The following is a 22144-nucleotide window of genomic DNA, read 5'->3' on the forward strand; positions in this document are numbered from 1 at the left end:
TTAATTTAGACAGGGTGAAGCCGGACGAGTCTAAGAAGGAAGAGGAGGAGCGTCGGCGGTATCGATTGATACCCCGGACGTTTTCCAATTGGTTGCAGGCCTTCGCCATCTTAGCCAGCGTCATTGGGGAGAAAGCGCCTGGGAATAGTTCAGGTCTTTTTTGCTACATGGATTCAGTGGGGGAGGCGTACAGGGTTTATGGGGGTACCGCTTGGTTGCGGTATGATGAACAGTTCCGGCAGCGGAAGGCGGTTAGGCCTTCCTTACGCTGGGATCATAAGGACATTGGGCTTTGGATGAGGTTGATGGCGGCACCGAAGGGTGTGGGCCAGTCCTTTCGGGACGGGGCTGGTGCGACCGGATCTGGGTCCGGTCGGCCGGCGGGGACAGGTAAAGGGTGCTGCTGGCAGTTTAATGAGGGGCAGTGCCGATTCGGGGAGGGATGCCGTTTTAAGCATGAATGCTCCGGTTGCGGAGGTGCTCACAGTTTGTCCCGCTGTTTTAAAAAGGGGAAGAGAGGGGGATCGGAGGTTGAGCACAAGGGGGGAAACACCAGTGAGAGTGGCAAGGATGGGGCCGTTTTCAGACAAGTACCCAAATAGGGGGGATGCTCGACTGTTGAGGGAGGGGTTTGAGTTAGGATTTCGTATCCCGTGTGCCAATGTTAAACCGCAGGGGGTGGTTAGGAATTTGGTGTCGGCTCTGCGGCACCCGGAGGTGGTAAGGGAGAAGTTGTTGAAGGAGGTGTCGCTGGGCCGCATGGCGGGCCCATTTTCGGAGGTTCCTTTGCCGGAATTACGGGTGTCCCCTTTGGAATAGATTCCGGCTCATTCACCACCTTTCACATCCGGTGGGAGGCTCGGTGAATGACGGGATTGATCCGGAGGTGTGCGCAGTGACGTATACCTCTTTTGATGCGGCGCTGGCTTGGGTCCGGAAATACGGGAGGGGGGCGCTCTTGGCTAAGACGGATATTGAGGCGGCGTTTCGCCTTTTGCCAGTGCACCCGGATAGTTTTGTGTTGTTGGGGTGTTGTTGGGAGGGGGAGTATTTTGTGGATAAATGTTTACCTATGGGGTGCTCGGTGTCGTGCGCACTGTTTGAGTGTTTTAGCAGGTTTCTGGAATGGGTAGTGCGGGCCGAGTCTCAAATTGATTCGGTGCTGCATTACCTCGACGATTTTTTGTTCGTGGGTCCGGGTGGTTCGGCGTTGGGTTCGGTGTTATTGCAGACTATGGAGAGGGTGGCGGCTGGCTTTGGGGTGCCCTTGGCGCCCGACAAGACGGAGGGGCCGTCCACTCAATTGAAGTTTTTGGGCTTGGTAATAGACACGGTGGCCATGGAATGCCGGCTGCCTGAAGATAAACTGAGTGAATTAAAGGGGGCGGTGGCGTCGGCGGCGGGGGTGCGGAAGTTGCAACTTAGGGACTTGCAGTCGTTGTTGGGTAGGCTGAATTTTGCCTGTCGCATTATGCCGATGGGGTGTGTTTTCTGCCGCAGGTTGGCGGCAGCGACCGTGGGGGTGACCAGGCCGCGGCATTATGTTCGCCTGACTGCGGATCTGCGAGCCGACTTGGCGGTGTGGGCGGAATTTTTGGAGGTCTATAATGGGAGGTCGGTCATCATGGGGGGGCAAGTGTCTAATTGGGATCTGGAGTTGTTTACCGATGCGTCGGGGAGCCATGGGTTCGGAGCATATTGGCAGGGGGAATGGTGCGTCGGTGCATGGCCGGATGAGTGGAGGTCGGCAGGGCTGGTGCGGAACTTGGCTCTATTGGAATTATTTCCTATTCTGGTGGCGGTTGAGATTTGGGGGGATAGGCTCCGGGACAAGAAGGTATGCTTTCGGTGCGATAATCTGGGGGTGGTGCAAGCAATTAATGCACAGATGGCGAATTCGCCGCCGGTTGTGCGTTTGTTGCGGCAGCTGGTGTTGAGGGGGTTGCGTCTTAATGCGCAGTTTGTTGCCTTGCATGTCCCTGGGGTTCAGAACGAAATAGCTGACTCCCTTTCTCGTTTCCAGTGGGGTCGATTTCGGGCGTTGGCACCGGAAGCGGAGATCGAAGGGATCGCATGTCCGGAGGAGCTGTGGAGAGTGGTTTAACGGCGGCTTTTGGGCTTGTCAGGCGGTCGGTCTGTGCGAGCACCTGGGCCGGCTATTGTAAGTGCTGGAAAGAGTGGGAAGAACTGGTGGCAGGTATGGGTGTGTTGCAGTCTGTGGGGGATTGGGAGGTGGCAGTCTTGTGTTTTGTGGGGAGGTTGTGTCTTGTTTTAGGGCATACGTGGCTATTCGCCCGGCAATGGGGGGGCCATTGCTGATTCACGAAAGTGGTGAATTTTTATCTAGGTTTCAGTTTATTCGTGTTTTCCAGCTGGCCTTGAAAAAACTGGGTAGGGGTAGTGGGGACTTTAGTTCCCATTCATTCAGGATTGGGGCTGCTACGGAGGCTGCAAGGTGGGGGATGGGACCAGATGCTATACGGCGGATAGGCCGGTGGAAATCTGATAGATTTCGTTTATATGTGCGTCCTCATTTGATGTAATTTCGGTCGGTTTGTTGCTGTAAGGAGTTTTTTGTTTGTTGTTTATGTTTTTCAGGTGCTGTGCCGTGCCTAATATGGATCCTGGGACACTCATATGTGGTGAGGGGTGCGGCGAGGGCCGCGGTGCGCCCGGATGGGCGGCAATTGGGGTTTTCCAGGGAAGAGGCACAGGTGAGGTGGTTGGGACAAGGTGGGTTGCTGTGGGGGGGGAGTTCTGCCGTTCTTACAGAAATATGTCGACCTTGATAGGGCCCCCGATGTTTTAGTCCTTCACGTGGGGGGCAACGACTTGGGGGGTAGGACGGCCAGGTCCTTGATGAGGGACATTAAGCTGGACCTGTTGAGAATCTGGTCGTCATTTCCGGGGATTTTTATCATATGGTCGGACATTGTGGCCAGACTTAAATGGAAGCGGGCAAGGTCGGTGGCTAGCCTGAACAGGGCGCGGGCAAAAGTTAATAGAGTGGTCAGTCGTTTTGTGGCTAGGAACGGGGGCCTGGCGGTCAGGCACAGGGAACTGGAGGTTGCCTCTTCCGAGTTTTTGGGGCCTGATGGGGTCCATTTGAATCCCATTGGGACGGATCTTTGGGCATGGGAAATACGAGACATGTTGGAGAGGGCGGTTCAGTTGTGGGGGAGCGGCCGCTTGTAAGGAGTCACAAGAGGCCGTTGGTGGCAGGAGCTAGAGGGGGACTTGGAGACAATTGGAGAAAGTTGGCACTGAATGGGATGGTGAGGCTGGGGGCGGTACCCAGCCTCGTGTGGTGAAACCCTGCGGGAGAGGCCCAAAGGGGCGGGGGTCCCTGAAGGCGGTGCCCTGGGGTTAAGGGAAGGGACGACCCAGGGCAAAGTAGGAGACCCGAGGAAAATTTGGGATGCCTCCAAGTCCTCTCTCTGGCTAGGTGGTAGAGTCGAGTTAAAGGATATTTGCACTAGTTTGTTTGTATAGGGATATGTGTGGTCAGGTAATGTTACATGAGTATGTTAAATGTTATTTAAAGGTTAATTAATATTTGAGGATTAAGTTATGATGTTTTGAATAAAATGGCCGCTGTGGCCTTTATACCAAAAGTATGTGGTCCGTGTCTTTTATGGGGGCAGTATGTAAGAAGAAGGGTCACAGCGCAGGTGGATGATACCCTAGTCAAGACTCCAATGCTAAGTTATGGACAACAGTAGTTTAACCGAGGGTAGACAGTTGGTAAAGTCTATACAGTTTAGCCAGGGCCCATGGAGGTGACCAGTGACTCAGAGACCTTAAGGGCTTGCTGGGACTTGTAGTAGCACTAGGCAGTTTAGTGCAGGTCACGTTGCTTGACAATTTGACAGAGACTGACTTGACTTGACTGATGACGGACAATGCTGCAGGTTTGGCTTAGTTGCACTTGACTGTGGCTGCAGGACTTGAGTTGAGGCCTCCAATACTTTGGACACATACACTAGGCGACTGCACTGGACATCAGCAACAAGAGCTCTAAGCTCCAAGAGAGAGAGGCTAGCTCCACCCAGGGCTTATATGGGGGAGACTAGCAGAGAGCCCATAGGTCACTCTTGGGATCACCTGGTCGCTGGTACCTCCTGGGTAACAAGCACATGACATATCACATGGTATAACTCTTAAAGTGATAAGACATTTTATACAGTACAACATATTTACAATGGGGAAACTAATGCAGGGGGCCCTGGGGACCCTGAAGGAGGCTGCCTGACAGGACAGCAGGAGTACTGGGTAACACCTCCCGTACTGGGCCACCACAATATGATTCAGGTTTCTTTTTGACCATTCATTCTGCAGCTCAGCAGTCTTAAACGAATACAGAACGCACCGAACATTATGAATAAAACAAAAGGTCAAGGGCTCCATCTTGCTGGAGCTCACAGTGTGAGCTCAAGTGCGAAACGGGTTATTAAATATTTCAATGGTGTTATTGGAAAAAAGAGATGGTCCACAGATCTCTGGAGGCCATGAAACTATTAGTGAACAAATTATTAGTAAATGCAACAAAGATAAAAAGAAAATCTATATCTCTTACCTGGAGTTAACCACAAAACTGCTTACAATTGAGCTGGACACAGATGTTTCTTAGGTTCTGTTCACACAGAACTGTTCACTTTCTTTCACTTTCACTTTCTTTTCACTTTCACAGAACTGTTCTACTTTCTTAAAAACAACAACAACAAACAAACATGCCATACTTGTTTGTCCCTTGAAATGTAATCCAACATGTACTGCAGGCAATACTGAACATCTCCTTTAAGGCTATGTTCACACTGCGGAATATCTGCAGAGTGTCCGCCTAGAAAACACGGGTGGACATTCTGTAAATAGCAGAACATGTCGGTGGTGCATAATCCTTTTGAAAACAATGGGACTCTGCTGCATCCGAATTTCTGAGCTGAATTTTTCTGCCACATTCCACTCGGAAAATCTGTTGTGTGAACATGGCCTTAACCCGATAACGACCATGGACGTCTATACTCGTCCAATGGCCGTTACCGGGGTATGACGCGGGCTCCCGACTCGAGCCCGCGTCATACCGGCCAGCCCCCAGCTGATTCCTGTAGCTGGGGGCCGGCGTTAATAGCCGACATGCGGCGATCGCCGCGGCCGGCTATTAACCCTTTAGATCGCCGCTGTCAAAGTTGACAGCGGCGTCTAAAGGTGCCTGTATACAGTCCCTGGTGGTCCAGTGGGGTGGATCGCTCCCCCGCAGCGCGATTGCGGGGGAGCGATCCACTGCTGAGGTGGCCTGAGGGCTTACCTCTCCTCCTGTGTCGGCTCCGGCTCTCTGAATGATAAAGCCTGGCAGGACCAGGCTTTATCAATCGAGCGCAGAGCACACAGATGAATGGGATTGTATGCAATCCCATTCATCTGTATGAGGAATCAAATGATTCCTCCTAAAAGTCCCCTAAGGGGACTAAAAGTGTAAAAAAAAAAAGTTTAAAAAAAGTTTAAAAACACACACATTAACCCCTTCTGTATTAAAAGTTTAAATCACCCCCCTTTTCCCAAATTCCATATTAAAAATATGTAACCATAATAAAAATAAACATATGTAGTATCGTCGCATGCGTAAATGTCTGAACTATAAAAATATATCATTAATTAAACCGCACGGTCAATGGCGTACACGCAAAAAAATTCCAAAGTCCAAAATAGCGTATTTTTGGTCACTTTTCATACCATAAAAAAAGGAATAAAAAGTGATCAAGAAGTCCAATCAAAATAAAAATGGTACCGATTAAAACTTCAGATCACGGCGCAAAAAATGAGTCCTCAAACCACCCTGTACGTGGAAAAATAAAAAAGTTATAGGGGTCAGAAAAGGACAATTTTAAATGTATAAATTTTCCTGCATGTAGTTATGATTTTTTCCAGAAGTGCGACAAAATCAAACCTATATAAGTAGGGTATCATTTTAATCGTATGGACCTACAGAATAAAGATAAAGTGTCATTTTTACCGAAAAATGTACTGCCTAGAAACAGAAGCCCCCAAAATTTACAAAATGTTGTTTTTTCTTCAATTTTGTCGCACAATGATTTTTTTTTCCGTTTCGCCATAAATGTTTGTGTAAAATGACTCATGTCATTCCAAAGTAGAATTGGTGGCGCAAAAAATAAGCCCTTATATGGATTTTTAGGTGCAAAATTGAAAGGGTTATGATTTTTAAAAGGTGAGGAGGAAAAAATGAAAGTGTAAAAACAGAAAAATGCTTGGTCCTTAAGGGGTTAAAGCAGAAGTCTTGTGGTAAGAAAAACTGCGGATAGGGGATAAGTTTTAGATTGCGGGGGTCCTACCGCTGGCACTTCCCGCTGGCACCTCCCGCGATCTTCTGTATGGAGCTCCAGCAGGCATCATGACCCCTGTCCGAAGCAGGACTGCCACGCCCCTTCCATATAACTCTATGGAAGAGCCCGAAGATAGTCAAACTGCTCTCCCCTAGAGATATATGGAGGGTGTGTGGCAGCCCCCACTTCATGCGGGGTTTGCGACACACCACTCTGGGGGAGAGAGAGGGCTCCATACAGAAGATTGCGGGGGGCCCCAGTGGTCAGACCCCACAATCTTACACATATCCCCTATCCTGTGGATAGGGGGATAAGTTTTTTTTTACCATGAGACTTCTCATTTAAGCTAGGTTTCCATTATTTTTTTTTTTGCCTAATGCAAGTTTTTTTTTTTGTCCCCCAAAAAATCACATTCCCCACATAGCCTTTGTTTAGCGTAAAACCCATTGCAGTCAGATGTTAGCAGTGAGTAAATTCACTTTCTGTTATTTGACTCTTTATTGGTGTATTTTGGGTCCAGTGGCAATTTTTCAAAAATCACAGCATGCTGAGACTATGCCGTTTTTTTCTGGCAATCTTGGCATTTTTCTCTCCCATAGAATTCTATGGGAGGAAAAAGACAGAAAAAAGACACAATGGCCCTGATTTACTAAGAATGGAGTGTAGGTTTCTTTGAGGGTTTAAATTCCCTACAATTTTTTTTCCCGGTATTTACTAAGGTTTCCCTACATTTTCAACTTTCCCTATATTTCGCTTTTTTTTTTACACATGCTCTGATCTGTAGGGTTTTCCTCAGCTGAAATCCACAAATACCTTAGTAAATATGTTGGACTGTGTAAAATCTGTCTGGAAGTGGCACAGTCACACAGAGATGGGGGTGGGGGGTGGAATAAGACATCCCCTGAAAATAAGACCTAGTGAATCTTTGGGAGCAAAGAACTGTCTTATTTTCGGGGGGAAAGGGTAGCTGTAAGGTCTTAGGGTCTTTTCCCACGGCAGGATTTCCGCTTGCAGAATTCCGCTTCAAATTTAAGCCCATAGACTTCTTTGGAATTCCGCAAGCAGAAATTCAGAACTGTGAGTGGGAGTGCGGAATCCCATAGAAGTCTATGGGTTTTAATTTGAGGGGGAATTCTGCAAGCAGAGATTCTGCTGTGTGAATAGACCCTTTGGCCTTGTGTTCTGTAACCCCGCATTGCAGGGATAAGGCCGGTGATGAGCACGACACATGATTCTGGAAGCAAAATTTAATTAGACCCAATGTTAGTGGTCACGAGAAATGATCTCACACTTCAAAACTCAGGCAAATATAAACCTGGGGACTGGAAAGAAGAAAATCAGGCGCCGATACTCACAGTAAATTTCACTCATTACTATTCAATCACACAAAATTAGGTGGCAATTAGATGCCTAATATCCAGGAACATGATTATTGTTTCCCGTCGTAATCAGACGCGGTGCTCATATAATTACTACTCAACATAGCAACACAGCAGTGACCCAAATACACTCCGGCAGCCTGCTCCGAGCTGGAGAGGTGTCACTTAAAAGCTGAGCTAATTGCAAAACTTAAAGGATCAACCAGGAGTGCGTCGGTGTGAAATGCGATCAACATCTTATCCACCACTTTTCTGTGTTCTTGATTACAAATCCCTGTTATTCCAATACACCTTACCCCATAGAGTTATGTTACAGATGTTAAAATGTTATAGATAAAATAATTTATTTTTTACATTTTAAATTTTGTAGGCTATAGAAACCACTGAATGCATTTTTTATTCTTGATTTGTACTTTTTATAGTACAAGAAAAAAAAACATCTAGGTCTTTATTAAAACTGTTGCTTAGTTTTTCTTCTGCAGTCTCCTTATATTTACAAATAGTGCTTGCTTGCTGTATCCCATTCACAGTGAACTCCATCAGATAAGCTGCCTTGAAAGGTCTGTCTCTAGCCTTTACCTCTCTTTACATTTTTTCTTGTAGGTCTTTTTTTTTTTGCTTAGTTTCTCTTCTACTGTCTTCTTGCATTCTCATATAGTGATGGCTGCTGCTTTGACAGGTTTCTCTCTCTAGACCTTACCTCTCCTCTCCTCAACAATATTTAAAGGAAAACTGACAAATGGTTGACCCACACTTAACCCCATACACATAGTTCTAGTGCCTCTGAACCTGAATACAATTTATCACTTACCCTGATCAGTGTCCTGTCCAGCTGTTACAGCCTCCATTGCTAATATGCTAATGCCGTACTTTGTGCAATGGAGGTGGAAGCCAACTTTCCAGGCTTCCCTGCCTTTTTCCTCCATGCTCAAGTAAACCCTCCCTCCTCTTGAATATGCAGAAGTCTTCAATCTCATGTCCTAAAGACATGAGAGCCTATGACCACATGAATGTTCTGCTAGAATATGCAACACCAACCCAGAGAACAATAGTCCACACACACACAATGGGATTAACAAACAAAATCATACTTCATTGAAGAATAAATGATGGCTAAAGAACATGAAACAGGTAGAATATTACAGGCACCGGGACACAAACAAACGAAAAGGCAGGTAAGGGACTGGGCAAACACAATGAAATGTAACAGAGTACAGCTGGATACTATCTATGACTAAAAAATGTTACCACACAGGTATATAGTAAAGTGCATAGCAGATCATATAAGCAGCTGCCTGCACCAGCAGGAATGAGAAATATTACAGGGTGCCAGACCTTACCTACCCCAACCCCAACGATCGTTTCCCTTAACACAATGCTTCCTCAGGGGGCGTGAACATGCTTTCGGAAAGCCATCTCCCGAAGGACAGCATTAGCATATTAGCAATGGGGGCTATAACTCTGGCACGGACCACCGATTGTGGTAAGCGATTCATCATTATAATCCAGTTCACCCGCACGATAACCCTGTGTATTGGGTTGAGTTCGGGTGAATCGGCTGACAGTTTCCGTTTAAAAGATTGTAAGGAGAGCATTGGTAAGGTCTGGAGAAAGACTTGTCAAGGCAACTTCTCTGATGGATTTCACTGTGAATGGGATACAGCAGCCATCACTATATGTGCATGCAAGAAGACTGTAAATGAGAAACTAAGAAACTAAGCATTATTTTTTTTTACTAAAGACCTAATGTGGGGAAACAGGCTGATTTATGATCAGAGCAAAAATGTAGTAATTGATCATCTTATTAGTTTGTTCAGGATAGAAGAGGTAGGGGCTGGAAACAGATCCATCAAGGCAGTTTCTTTGATGGATTTCACTGTGAATGGGACAGTACATCTACAGACAAGAAGCTATGGCCTTCTCTGCTGTAAGAGACAATACAGAGGTAGGGAAGAGACATAGGTTGGGAAGCTAAAAAGATTGTAAGGCGAGCATAAGTAAGGTCTGGAGAGAAACCTGTCAAGGCAGCATCTCTGATGGATTTCACTAAGCAATATTTTTTAATAAAGACTTAGTGCGGGTGAACAGGCTGTCAGTTTCCCTTTCGGCTGATTTATGACCAGAGCAAAAATGCAGTTATTGATCATTTTATTAGTTTGTTCAGGAGAGGAGAGGTAAGGGCTGGAAACAGACTCATCAAGGGAGCTTCTTTGATGAATTTTATTGTGAATGGGACAGTATAGCTACAGACAAGAAGGGATGGCCTTATCTGCTGCAAGAGAATGTATTGCGGTAGGGAAGAGACGGAGGTAGAGAAGCTCAGAAAGCTCAAAAGATTGTAAGGCGAGCATAAGTAAGGTCTGGAGAGAAACCTGTCAAGGCAACTTCTCTGATGAATTTCACTGTGAATGGGATACAGCAGCCATCACTATATGTGCATGCAAGAAGACCGTAAATGAGAAACTAAGCAATATTTTTTAATAAAGACCTAGTGTGGGAGAACAGGGTGATTTATGACCAGAGCAAAAATGTAGTTATTGATTATCTTATTAGTTCGTTCAGGAGAGGACAGGTAAGGGCTGGAAACAGATCCATTTAGGCAGCTTCTTTGATGGATTTTACTGTGAATGGGACAGTACAGCTACAGACAAGAAGGGATTGGCCTTATCCGCTGCAAGAGACTGTCGTCTCTTGCAGCAGATAAGGTCATCCCTTCTTTTGTGTAGCTGTACTGTCCCATTCACAGTAAAATCCATCAAAGAAGCTGCCTAAATTGACCTGTTTCCAGGTGATCTCCCACCAGGATGTGCATGATATCATTCTTGATCTTGGTGCATTTACCTCCATTGATAATGTATGTGTGAAAATCCTGCGCTTTCAGGTGCAGATCTTTCTTCTCATGGTTTCCCTTCAAACCCATGACTGGTTGAAATCCCCTTAATTCAATTACTGTATCTATCCATGTGTTTTCCCGTCCTTCCAGGGCGCAGTCAATAGCTTTCATTACAGGTAGAGATTTCCCAGACCTAGTTATAAAATAAACTGAGATCGATCCTGGAGTCTCCCCAATAATAGTCTGACAGATCAGTACAAGTTAATGAGAAGATCACAGCACAATGAGCAAGGTCAGCAGAGGGTCTGGTCTATCACTGAGAATGATCCATTGTATTGATCCTCCTTGTTGTATCAATGACTTCCTGACGGGAATGCAGTGATTGAGACCGGTGAGCGCCTGCACTATTCCTTACCATTACAGGACATGCAAGATGTAATACAGTGATGTCAGATTGCAAAAATTCCTTGTGTGGCATGGCGATTGCTGGAATGGTATTTTCTGAGAACAACCTGAAATGACTATGTTAATGTGTCAAGTTTGATCTTCTTCGGGCACCAATACAGGGTGTAGCCATCACCTTGGCACCCTTAATATCTGCACAAATGTCAGTTTATGCAGATTTTCTTTTAAAACTGAGCAGTGGGGGTCCAACCACTGGGACCCCCACCGTTCATGTGCTAAAATGTCCCCAGTGAATGGAGCAGCAGCATGCTATATTTATTTTCTACGGGACTTCCGAAATTGTGGAGTATTAAAAAGTACCTGTCATGATCTGGTTAAATTTTATAATTCTCCCAGTTCACTGCCCCCATCATGATAAACCACCTTCTGCCTTTATTTTTATTATTTGTTAGTTTTCTACCTAGATATTGCTCTATATTTTCTGCTCAGTCTCAGTCAGCTCTACAGACTGGAAAGGGGTGTTCCCCAGCAGGCATGACATTATCTGAAGACATACAGGGGAGAACTTACTCCCTCACTCCGCTGCACACAGCCCAGAGCAGGTCAGTGTGAGCGGTGTGATCGGATGTGTCCTTTTTGAGCTCCTCCAGACTTCCAGAGCAGAGAGAAGCAGGTGTTCCATCAGCCCTTTCCCAGGAGTGTGGCAGCCTCCTGGGAAGGGCCTTCCTGCTTGGAGCACCAGGCCTCCACCTCCCCTTCTTCCAGGTTGGCAGATGATGGAGAGTAGTGGTGGTGAAGAATGTGAGGATGGTGGTGAAGTAAAAGGAGGAGGAGAGGTTGGAGGAAGATGCTGGGACTGTGGCTGCTCCCTGGGACACCCAGGCCACCAAGACCACGCAGCTACATTGAACCGGCCCAGGTGGCGCTTCCTTAGAGTAAGAGTGAGGAGGATGATGTGGAGAGTGAGGCTGGAGGATTATTGAGGGCGATTGTGATGCAGGAGTCCCCAACCCACCTCCAGCATTTTACCTTTGGAGACGACCAGTGTGAGGATGTGGCAGTGAAACCTAAAGCTACAATAAATGTAAAGCCCACCCATCCTGCCGATGGGCAGGATGGGCTTATAGTGGGCAGTTCTGGCACTGCAGGACCGCCTCAGGGTGGTGGGGGCGTGTCCAAGTGCCAGAGGCAAGTTACCCTGCCGTGTGCTCAGGAGGGGCGGTTCCCCGAGTGCTGTGGGCATTACCGGTGCTGTGGGGCACTCCCCTGTGAGGGGGGGGGGGGGGAGTGTCTGGTCACCGGTTGCAGGGAGCGTTGGGTCCGTGTACTCGGGTGGCGGTCCTCCGTGTACTGTGTGTTCTGCGGGCGCTGCAGTGCACTCCTCTGTGAAGTGGGGAGTGTGCGGGCACCAGGATCAGCTGTAGAGCCCTGGGGTTGGGCAAACTATGCACTGGCACTGTGGGAGGAGCTGGGGTGCGCTCTTAGGGGCAGCCCCAGACTCAGAAGGTGACATCAGCCATGGAGAAGGAGCCATCAGCGCTGAACCCAGCAGCTAAGCCAGCACAGAGACTGTTACTAAATCCAGCAGTACTATAGGTCCCAGCCAGCCCAGAATCTGTTAGGGAGGAAAAGAGTGGAGAATGTGAGAATGCTGAGTGTAGTAGTGTTGTGGATGAGAGGAGTGTATGTGGGAGGGTAAGTGTAGTGAATGATGGTGGGAATAGTGGTATGAATGGGAAGTCTGGTATAGATGGGAATAAAGATGACGGGAATAGTGGTGTGAGTAGTTGTACTGATGGTTCTGGGTCTGGCTGCTCTGGAGGCCATTTGTAACAGTGCCTCCTGGAGGCTCTGCATAGGGGCGACAGGTCGATCCAGGTAGAGGGGAGGGATGAGGTCAACCTGTCTTTCTGGATAGAGATGAATGGTTTGGGGGTTTTCCGAGAGAGGAATGGGGAGGTGGTCTGGTCCCTCCCGACACCCGGGCAGGACAATAACCGTAGGAATGTGGTCCGTAAGATTTGGAGGGGCGAGGATGCGTGCCCACCTTGTGCTAAAGTGGTTGAGCTCCTCCAGATGGAATTCAGAGCGAGTGACATCTTTGCCCTTATTCACCCCTACGGTTCAGTTTCGTTCTGCCAGAGTGTCTTGAACTCTTCTGGTCAAACTACGAAGTGGCAAAGAATGAGCCCGGCTGGTGGGATTTCGGCGTAAATGCGATTTCCCATCAGAATTCTGTCAAGAAAGTGACCGTTTTGACCCGCAACAAGTCGGTTTTCTTGTTATGACATCATGACCTGGCTCGGACGTTATAAGGTGTGATGGACATTCCCTAGAAAAACTTGAATGAGCACGGGATCTGGTCTGGGGCCTGGACGTTTTCCGTCAAACTCAAGCATTCGGGGAGTACAGTTGCCCACATCCCGTCAGCTGCCTTCCTTGGATGTGACGTGTATTAAGTCTGCCATCCTTCTTCCCGGTGGTGGGCTGATGTATGCACAAGCTAGCTTTTTGTTTTTTTAAGCTGATATGGTATGAAGGGCTTACAGGCGACCAAACTTGTACCTAAAGTGGGTTGTGGTTCAGTGTGTATAAGTTTGTGTGCAAATTGGTTGGGAGGAGTCCTAGGTGGGTGTCACGATTCGGCTGGCTGGAGGTGGATCCTCTGTGCCAGAGAGGGATTGGCGTGGACCGTGTTGGTGGACCGGTTCTAAGTTGCTACTGGTATTCACCAGAGCCCGCCGCAAAGCGGGATGGTCTTGCAGCGGCGGTAGCAACCAGGTCGTATCCACCAGCAACGGCTCAACCTCTCTGACTGCTGAAGATAGGCGCGGTACAAGGGAGTAGACAAGAGCAAGGTCGGACGTAGCAGAAGGTCAGGGCAGGCAGCAAGGATCGTAGTCAGGGGCAACGGCAGGAGGTCTGGAACACAGGCTAGGAACACACAAGGAAACGCTTTCACTGGCACAATGGCAACAAGATCCGGCGAGGGAGTGCAGGGGAAGTGAGGTATAAGTAGGGAGTGCACAGGTGAGAATACTGATTAGGCCTGCTGCGCCAATCAGTGGCGCAGCGGCCCTTTAAATGGCAGAGACCCGGCGCGCGCGCGCCCTAAGGAGCGGGGCCGCGCGCGCTGGGACAACACAGACGGGGAACGGGTCAGGTACGGGAGCCGAGATGCGCATCGCGAGCGGGCGCGTCCCGCATCGCGAATCGCATCCCGGCTGGGAGTAATATCGCAGCGCACCCGGTCAGCAGGTCTGACCGGGGCGCTGCGAATGAGAGAACGCTGCGAGCGCTCCGGGGAGGAGCGGGGACCCGGAGCGCTCGGCGTAACAGTGGGGAGGGTATATTTGTGGGTGGTGGTGTTTTTGCTTCTTTGGGGGACCTGACATGGTCACTTAAGGACTGGGCTTTGTGCACTGTAAGAGCGGTATGGACTCTGACCCATGTACAGGAGGGGTGGTGTGGGTGAGGGGACAGTTTTAGTGTTTTTTAGGGTTTTCTATTGATTTTGTAGGTGTTTTCTGTAGTGTATATATTTTATTTATATATTATATATTTTATATATTCTATTTATGTGATTTTGCATCTATAGTGTGTTTTATATCTATATTGTGTTTCATATTATATAGCATTATAGTAGTTATGGCAGTCGGACCAGTTGTCGTGTTGATATGTGGTTTATGTGGTTTATTTCAGTTTATTTGGTCTAGTTTTTGTAAGTGAATGTGTGTGCAATATCATTCATATACATACATATATATATATATATATATATATATATATATATATATATATATATATATATTGATTTTTTGTTTTTTGTTTTGTGTGTTTCCTGAGTATGGATTATTTTGAGTTATAGCCGGGCAGTGCTAAATCTTATGTTTATTTTGATATGCTAAGTTGTGCTTTGGTACTTTTGTTAGTCCCTGATGAGGATTCAGTTAATTTGGTCTAGTTTTGATATGATGATTGTGTGTGTGATATGATGATTATTATTTTTATTGAGGAAAAAAAGAAAAAAAATTGTGGTGGTGTGCTTGTTGTTTTCTGTTTTGTTTTCTTGTGTATGAAGTATGGATGGTTTTAAGTTATAGCCCGGTAGTGCTAAATTTTATGTTTATATTTTGATAAACCAAGTTGTGCTATTTTTATGTTTATTTTCGGTATGCGTATGAGTGTGCTGATTAGATAGTTTAATTAGGAAAGTGGGCATATTTTAGGATTTTAGTAAAGCTGGGCTGGCCGGTTAGGCAGGGTTTTGTTTTTGGTACTAGAGTATTTATTTATGTTATAGCTGGTTAAGCTTGTTTTGTGTTTTGTATTGAATACGTTTTGTATTTTTCTAATAAATAATAGTTTCAGTGTAAGATGGGCTGTGATTGGCCACACACACACCCTTCTCAGCTCTCTGAACTCTACTATACACTGTGCTGAGCTGAGGTCCCATCTGCATTTCCTGACTTGTCTCTGCCAGGCTGCTACAGGAGACAATCTGCAGGCAGGACTGTAGGCGGAACCAGAAGGAGGACCCCTGGTGGCCAAACTTTCAGATGTTAATTTAACACATAAAAGTTACAAAATTTTGTTAAGAAGTATATTAGAAAAGTAATTCAAATAGGCTAATCTATAAAATATTTTTATTACTAATGACGGGTAGCATTTAAGCTTGGCAATGTTCACGCAAGGGACATTTCACCTCTGATCAGCTAGGTATCCTCTATAAAAATCATAATGTTGATGCAACTGATTTTCTTTATATAGTATATCTTGACTAAAAGATATGCTCCAGACCATTCTTACAGTCAATAGCTAGGACAATCACCTTTTATTTAGTTAAAACCAGGACACGCCTCCTTGACACATGGCTGAAAAATAAAAAGGTTTCTACATTACTAAGTCATTTTTCTTTTTACACATACAGTTCCAATATTGTGTCTCATAGTGCCTTACTTATATTCATGTACAGCTAAACATTCCCTTTGAGATTGCATAGAACAAGCTAGAGAAAGCTAGCCGGCACAGCTATCCTCCATCTATATATCCAACCCGTTGCTCCTTAAAGGGGTACTCTGCTGAAAACATATTATCCCCTATCCAGTCATCGGGGATGGAACATCGGAGATCCCCAGCAGCGGGACCCCCACAATCTAATATCTTATCCCCTATGCTTTGAATAGGGGATAAGATCATTTCAGCAGAGTACCCTTTGACTCCAACCTAATGCAGTATGGCATGAATGCAGTCGCGTTGCTCTACTGTACTGAATATGTAGTCCATCAAACCAGCATCAACGAAAAATAAAAATTCCAGTGGCACTCACCATTACTGTAAATTTATATTCGTTATTCAATTTATTGTGCGGGGATTCGGCTGCATGCCGTTTCTGGCCAGGACATCCAGCTGGCGTCCTGGCCAGAAGCGGCATGCAGCCGAATCCCCGCACAATGGCCCTCATTTACTAAGAGTGAAGTGTAGGTTTCTTTGTGGGTTTTAATTTCCCTCCATTTTCCACTTTCTCTACACTTTGCTCTTTTTTACATATGCTCTGATCTGTCGGGTTTTCCTCAGCTGAAATCCACCACATTTTCTGTGGAAACCTTAGTAAATATGTTGGGTTTTTGTACAAATGTCGGGAACACGCCCCTTTTCAGGGACCACGCTCCATTTCCCGGCGACCACGCCCCTTTTTTGGATTTTCTTGGCAAAATGGAGAGTTAGTCGGGTTTTTTTCAATTCTGGTGCAAATTTTGACACAGACAGATTTTCTGGTGCAATGCGACAGAATCTGGCACACAACCCGACAAAACATGTCGGGTTTGCAATAGTAAATGAGGGCCAATGAGTTGAATAAAGATTTACAGTAATGGTGAGTGCCACTGGATTTTTCTATTTTTAGTGTATTCCCTGTGAGAGGGCTATATAGTCATAGTTCCTTTATGTTTTCTTATCTCTATCCTATACAGTCTTCTGTCACATCCTATGTGTGGTTATACTAATGTTCATTTTTAAGGCGTAGTCCTTTTTTAATTTCAAATCCAGTACCCTGTAATCCATGTTTATATTTGCCACCTATACCATCTCTTACCTTCTGTATCTGTCATTTCAGTGCCTTTATTTTAATATTCCATATTCATTTTAAATGTATGTCTTTTTTTGATATATGTTATATTTATAGAATCTCTGTCTGTATAGTCTGCATACTGATCTGAAGAAGGGCGTGGCTCCCCCGAAACGCGTAATCTCAACTTGTATCGTTTTTTATTGCTTTTATTGATTTTATTCATTTGCAATACAATCCACAAGCTTTTACAATATTCTACCTTGGATTTTGGTTTATTCCTACATCCCCACGGAACCAGCAGCGCCATTTGCGAGGTCATTTTGCTCTTTTATGATCACCTACATTTTACGTAATTGTTTTTTTGTGCTGGTGTTGGGAATATATATATATATATATATATATATATATATATATTTATATATATACAGTCCAAGTAGTAGCATCAAGTTTTAGCGATAGCAGGGAGTATTATGGACAGTCTTATTTCAAAGTGTCTTCTTTGCCCAGTGTTCTCTTCCACAGACTTGGGAAGTGTAATTGAATTTCACAGCAATACTGCTGACTTATCAGCCGGTCACAGGTAGCAGGATCGTACGCCGCCTTCTCCATGCTGCAGAAGCCTGCACTGTTCTCTTGTCACTGTGGCAATGAAAAAATGTCGGAGGACAATAGAGGAGTAAGAGGGAAAAATCTTGATGCTAAAGCATGGACATTGCATAAAGAGTTGTATACGGCACCTTATGGAAACAATAAAGGGGGGAACTGGAGGACGGATAATGCGATACAAGAACGGGAGACATTAATGCCTTACGTGATAGTTATTTTTAGAGAATGGTTTGTCAACGGGTGACACATTATTTTCAAGAACCTTGTAAAAATACACATCTGTTTATGCGACAATGCCTTAGTCTAAACCTCTAGTTTAGCAATGGTGTGATCTGCTATAGAGGAAAGAAAGTATTTATTGTAAGGATTGCTGAGCTGGGACCCCTAAAAACATCGCAAATGGGGGCCATGCCTTTTTGACCTTTGAACATTTTGATATGCCTGACCTTTGAAATAATTTTTTTTTTTTTAAACTGCACGCTCAACATGGATTGGCTATATCTGGTATTACAGCTTATCATTCAAGTTAAAGTGGTACTCCGGTGAAGAATAATTTATTTTTTACAAATCAACCGTGACAGAAAGTTAAACAGATTTGCAAATTACTTCTATTTAAAAATCCTAATCCTTCCATTACTTATCAGCTGCTGTATGCTCCAGAGGAAGTTGTGTAGTTCTTTACAGTCTGACCACAGTGCTCTCTGCTGACACCTCTGTCTGTCTCAGGAACTGTCCAGGGCAGTAGAGATTTACTATGGGGATTTGCTCTTACTCTGGACAGTTCCTGACACAGACAGAGGGCACTGTGATCAGACAGAAAAGAACAACTCAACTTCCCCGGGAGCGTACAGCAGCTGATAAGTACTGGAAGAATTATTTTTAAATAGAAGTAATTTACAAATCTGTTTTACTTTCTGGAGCCAGCTGATATGGAAAAAAAAATTTTATTTTTGCACCAGAGTACTCCTTTAATGGGTCTGAGCTGATCAATTTATGATTGGAAAAGTGTACACAAGGGTAAATTTAGATCTTTTTTTTTTTTGCATCAAAATCTACTCATATTTGTGATGACCCAGCAAAGGTGTACCAGCTACTACCCATCAGATTACTTGAGTGACTATAGAATAAAAGGTTTGCTAAACAGTAATGTGCATTTCAGGGGCTGGAATCCTAAATAACTGTATTGCTGTATCTTCTTGTGTAATGTACGCCATTTCATGCTGGAGTTCTCCGGCCTTCAGAGGATTAATATTTGCACATTGCATTGCATATCTTGTACAGCAGAATTTCTAGTTACTAGTTATATGTAGGACTCCTAGCCAACAAATGCAGGGGCCAGTTGCAACTTTATCCCCTAACCTGGGAATAGAGATAGATCTTAATTTTGTTCTAGTTAGTTGTTCAGTCTAGCCCTAGCTTCGGTCAGCAGTATGTGAGTTCCTCAGCTCTTGTCACATTTCACCTTCCCGGGAAGCTAAAAGTCATTGAGCCTAGGTATAGGCAATGTCGGCTATATTGTCACTAGTCCTGTCTTCAAATATTGGGATGAAAATCACATAAGAATTGTGAGAAACCCGTCACACACAGGTACAGACACTATATTGTGAACTACACTAACTTTACAGCCCCTGTAGCATAGTCAAATAAAAAAAAATCCTGGAATACCCCTTTAAGAATTTTCTTTAAAGAGGTTTAGTAAGGATAAGCTGCACAAGGTCCTAGCTTTTGTTTCACTCGTTTCTACGTTCATCCATGGTCAGACTGATACCCGCCTGTTAAGTTGGAGGAACTTTACCTGCATAGGCTTCTCTGTGTCGTGTCACAGTTTGTTACATAAGTAAGTGGAGTCCTACAGTCTGCATATCTGCATTTGCCACGGTCACCTCCTGTGAGACCTTTATTCAGTAGCTTTAGTTACTGTGAAATTAAAACATTAAAGCGGTACTCCGCCCCTAGACATCTTATCCCCTAACCTTTGGATAGGGGAAAAGATGTCTGGACGCGGGGGTTCTGCTGACGGTGACCCCCGCAATCTCCCTGCTACACCTGGCGTTCATTTAGAGCGTCCGATGCAGCGTCGGAGGCTCGTCATATCACGGTCAAGCCCGCTTTCTATATACAAGAATATAACTACTATAATACTGCCTTCTATGTATATGAATAGAACTAATATAAAACTGCTCCTATATACAAGAATATAACTACTATAATAGTGCCCCATATGTACAAGAATATAACTACTATAAACCTGTTTCCTGTATACAAGGATAGAACTACTATAAAACTGCCCCATATACACAAGAATATAACTACTATAATACTGTTCCTATATACAAGAATATAACTACTATAATACTGCCCCCTATACACAAGAATATAACTGCTATAATAGTGCCCCATTTGTACAAGAATATGACTACTATAAAACTGCTCCTATATACAACAATATAACTACTATAATAGTGCCCCATATGTACAAGAATATAACTACTATAAACCTGTCTCCTGTATACAAGAATATAACTACTATAATACTGCCCCATATGTACAAGAATATAACTACTATAATACTGCTCCTATATACAAGAATATAACTACTATAATACTGCTCCTATATACAAGAATATAACTACTATAATACTGCTCCTATATACAAGAATATAACTACTATAATACTGCTCCTATGTACAAGAATATAACTACTATAATACTGCCTCCTATATACAAGAATATAGCTACTATAATACTGCTCCTATATACAAGAATATAACTACTATAATACTGCTCCTATATACAAGAATAGAACTACTATAATACTGTCTCCTATATACAAGAATATAACTACTATAATACTGCCCCTATATACACGAATATAACTACTATAATACTGCTCCTATATACAAGAATAGAACTACTATAATACTGCCTCCTATATACAAGAATATAACTACTATAATACTGCCTCCTATATACAAGAATATAACTACTATAATGCTTGCAGTGTGATTTTAGTTTCTATGTAGTTCTATATGTTTTTTTTTCTGGTTGTTTTATTTTCTCTATGCAGTTAAGCAATCAGTGAGGGATAAGCCATCTATTATTACTGTGGACTCCTTCGGCATAAAATGTTGCAAGTAAATTAAAATTCCAGTGAAGCTTTGGGTTGTGGTGTGAACAGTCTTCTTTCATCCTCCAGTGGAGGAGCGGGATATAGAGAAAGTGTTAGTTTGAGTTATTATAGAAGTGACAGTGTGAAAGGCGATGCCAATCCGGCTGTCAGTGATGAGTCCATCTCCGCTGCCAGGTTCTCCCCTCCCCCCCCCTGTTCTTCATTTCAGGCATAAACTTGAGATAAACTTTTTATCGCTTCTTTTGTAATTATATTTTGTCGCCTTTTTTTCAGCCCTAAATTGCATTTTGCCTTTACATTTTCAGATGAAGTCTGCAGAAGTTGAGGACCGAGCGCTGTTTACGGAGACTTACTGCAAAATCTGCAATGCGCAGTTAATATCGGAGTCTCAGAGGGTCGCACATTACGAGGTGAGCGCATCCAACACCTGTATTTAACTAAATACCGCAACTGGCTGGGGATTACAAAATAATGGTTGTGGATGGGTTTATAAGTGTTGTCTGATGCAGCAGAGCTTCATTTGTCACATAACACTATAAGGCTCCCTCATTTCTATACGATGATATGGTACTGCACAAAGTTTACCTGCAGTCCTATGTAACTCTCATTGTGAAAACGGAATATGTTGTGCTACATAACAAACTCAGCTCTGATACATAAACAGTATGTATTTTATTTAAAGGGGTATTCCAGGCAAAACCTTTTTTATATATAGATATATATATATATATATATATATATATATATATATATATATATATATATATATCAACTGGCTCCGGAAAGTTAAACAGATTTGTAAATTACTTCTATTAAAAAATCTTAATCCTTCCAATAGTTATTAGCTTCTGAAGTTTTCTGTCTAACTGCTCAATGATGATGTCACGTCCCGGGAGCTGTGCATGATGGGAGAATATCCCCATAGGAACTGCACAGCTCCCGGGACGTGAGTCATCAGAGAGCAGTTAGACAGAAAACAACAACTCAACTTCAGAAGCTAATAACTACTGGAAGGATTAAGATTTTTTTTAATAGAAGTAATTTACAAATCTGTTTAACTTTCCGGAGCCAGTTGATATATATATAAAAAAAAGTTTTGGCCTGGAATACTCCTTTTATTTTATTTTCATCAGAGTTTTAATAATTTTAAAGTAACAAACTTAAAGGGTACCTCTCATCATATAAACTTTTGATATATTTTAGATTAATGAATGTTGAATAACTTTCCAATAGCATGTTAATGAAAAATATGCTTCTTTCTATTGTATTTTTCCCAATCAGTCCTGTCAGCAAGCATTTCTGACTCATGCTGGAGTCCTAAACACTCAGAGCTGCCAGCCTGCTTTGTTCACAGCCAAACAGGCTGTGAACAAAGCAGGCTGG

At 44.2% G+C, this 22144-nt stretch overlaps 1 protein-coding gene across 3 annotated transcripts in view; it reads left to right on the forward strand.

Moving 5' to 3' along the window:
- The window catches only part of ZMAT4 (zinc finger matrin-type 4), a 463404-nt gene that overhangs the window by 81046 nt on the left and 360214 nt on the right, over positions 1 to 22144 (forward strand). For all 3 annotated transcript variants that reach the window (XM_056530936.1, XM_056530937.1, XM_056530938.1), the window contains exon 2: positions 21067 to 21171. In XM_056530936.1, coding sequence (XP_056386911.1) covers positions 21067 to 21171 — 105 coding nt within the window. The remainder of the gene's footprint in view (positions 1 to 21066; positions 21172 to 22144) is intronic.

This window comes from Hyla sarda, chromosome 7 (genome assembly GCF_029499605.1).
Source record: "Hyla sarda isolate aHylSar1 chromosome 7, aHylSar1.hap1, whole genome shotgun sequence".
Taxonomy (NCBI): Eukaryota; Metazoa; Chordata; class Amphibia; order Anura; family Hylidae; genus Hyla; species Hyla sarda.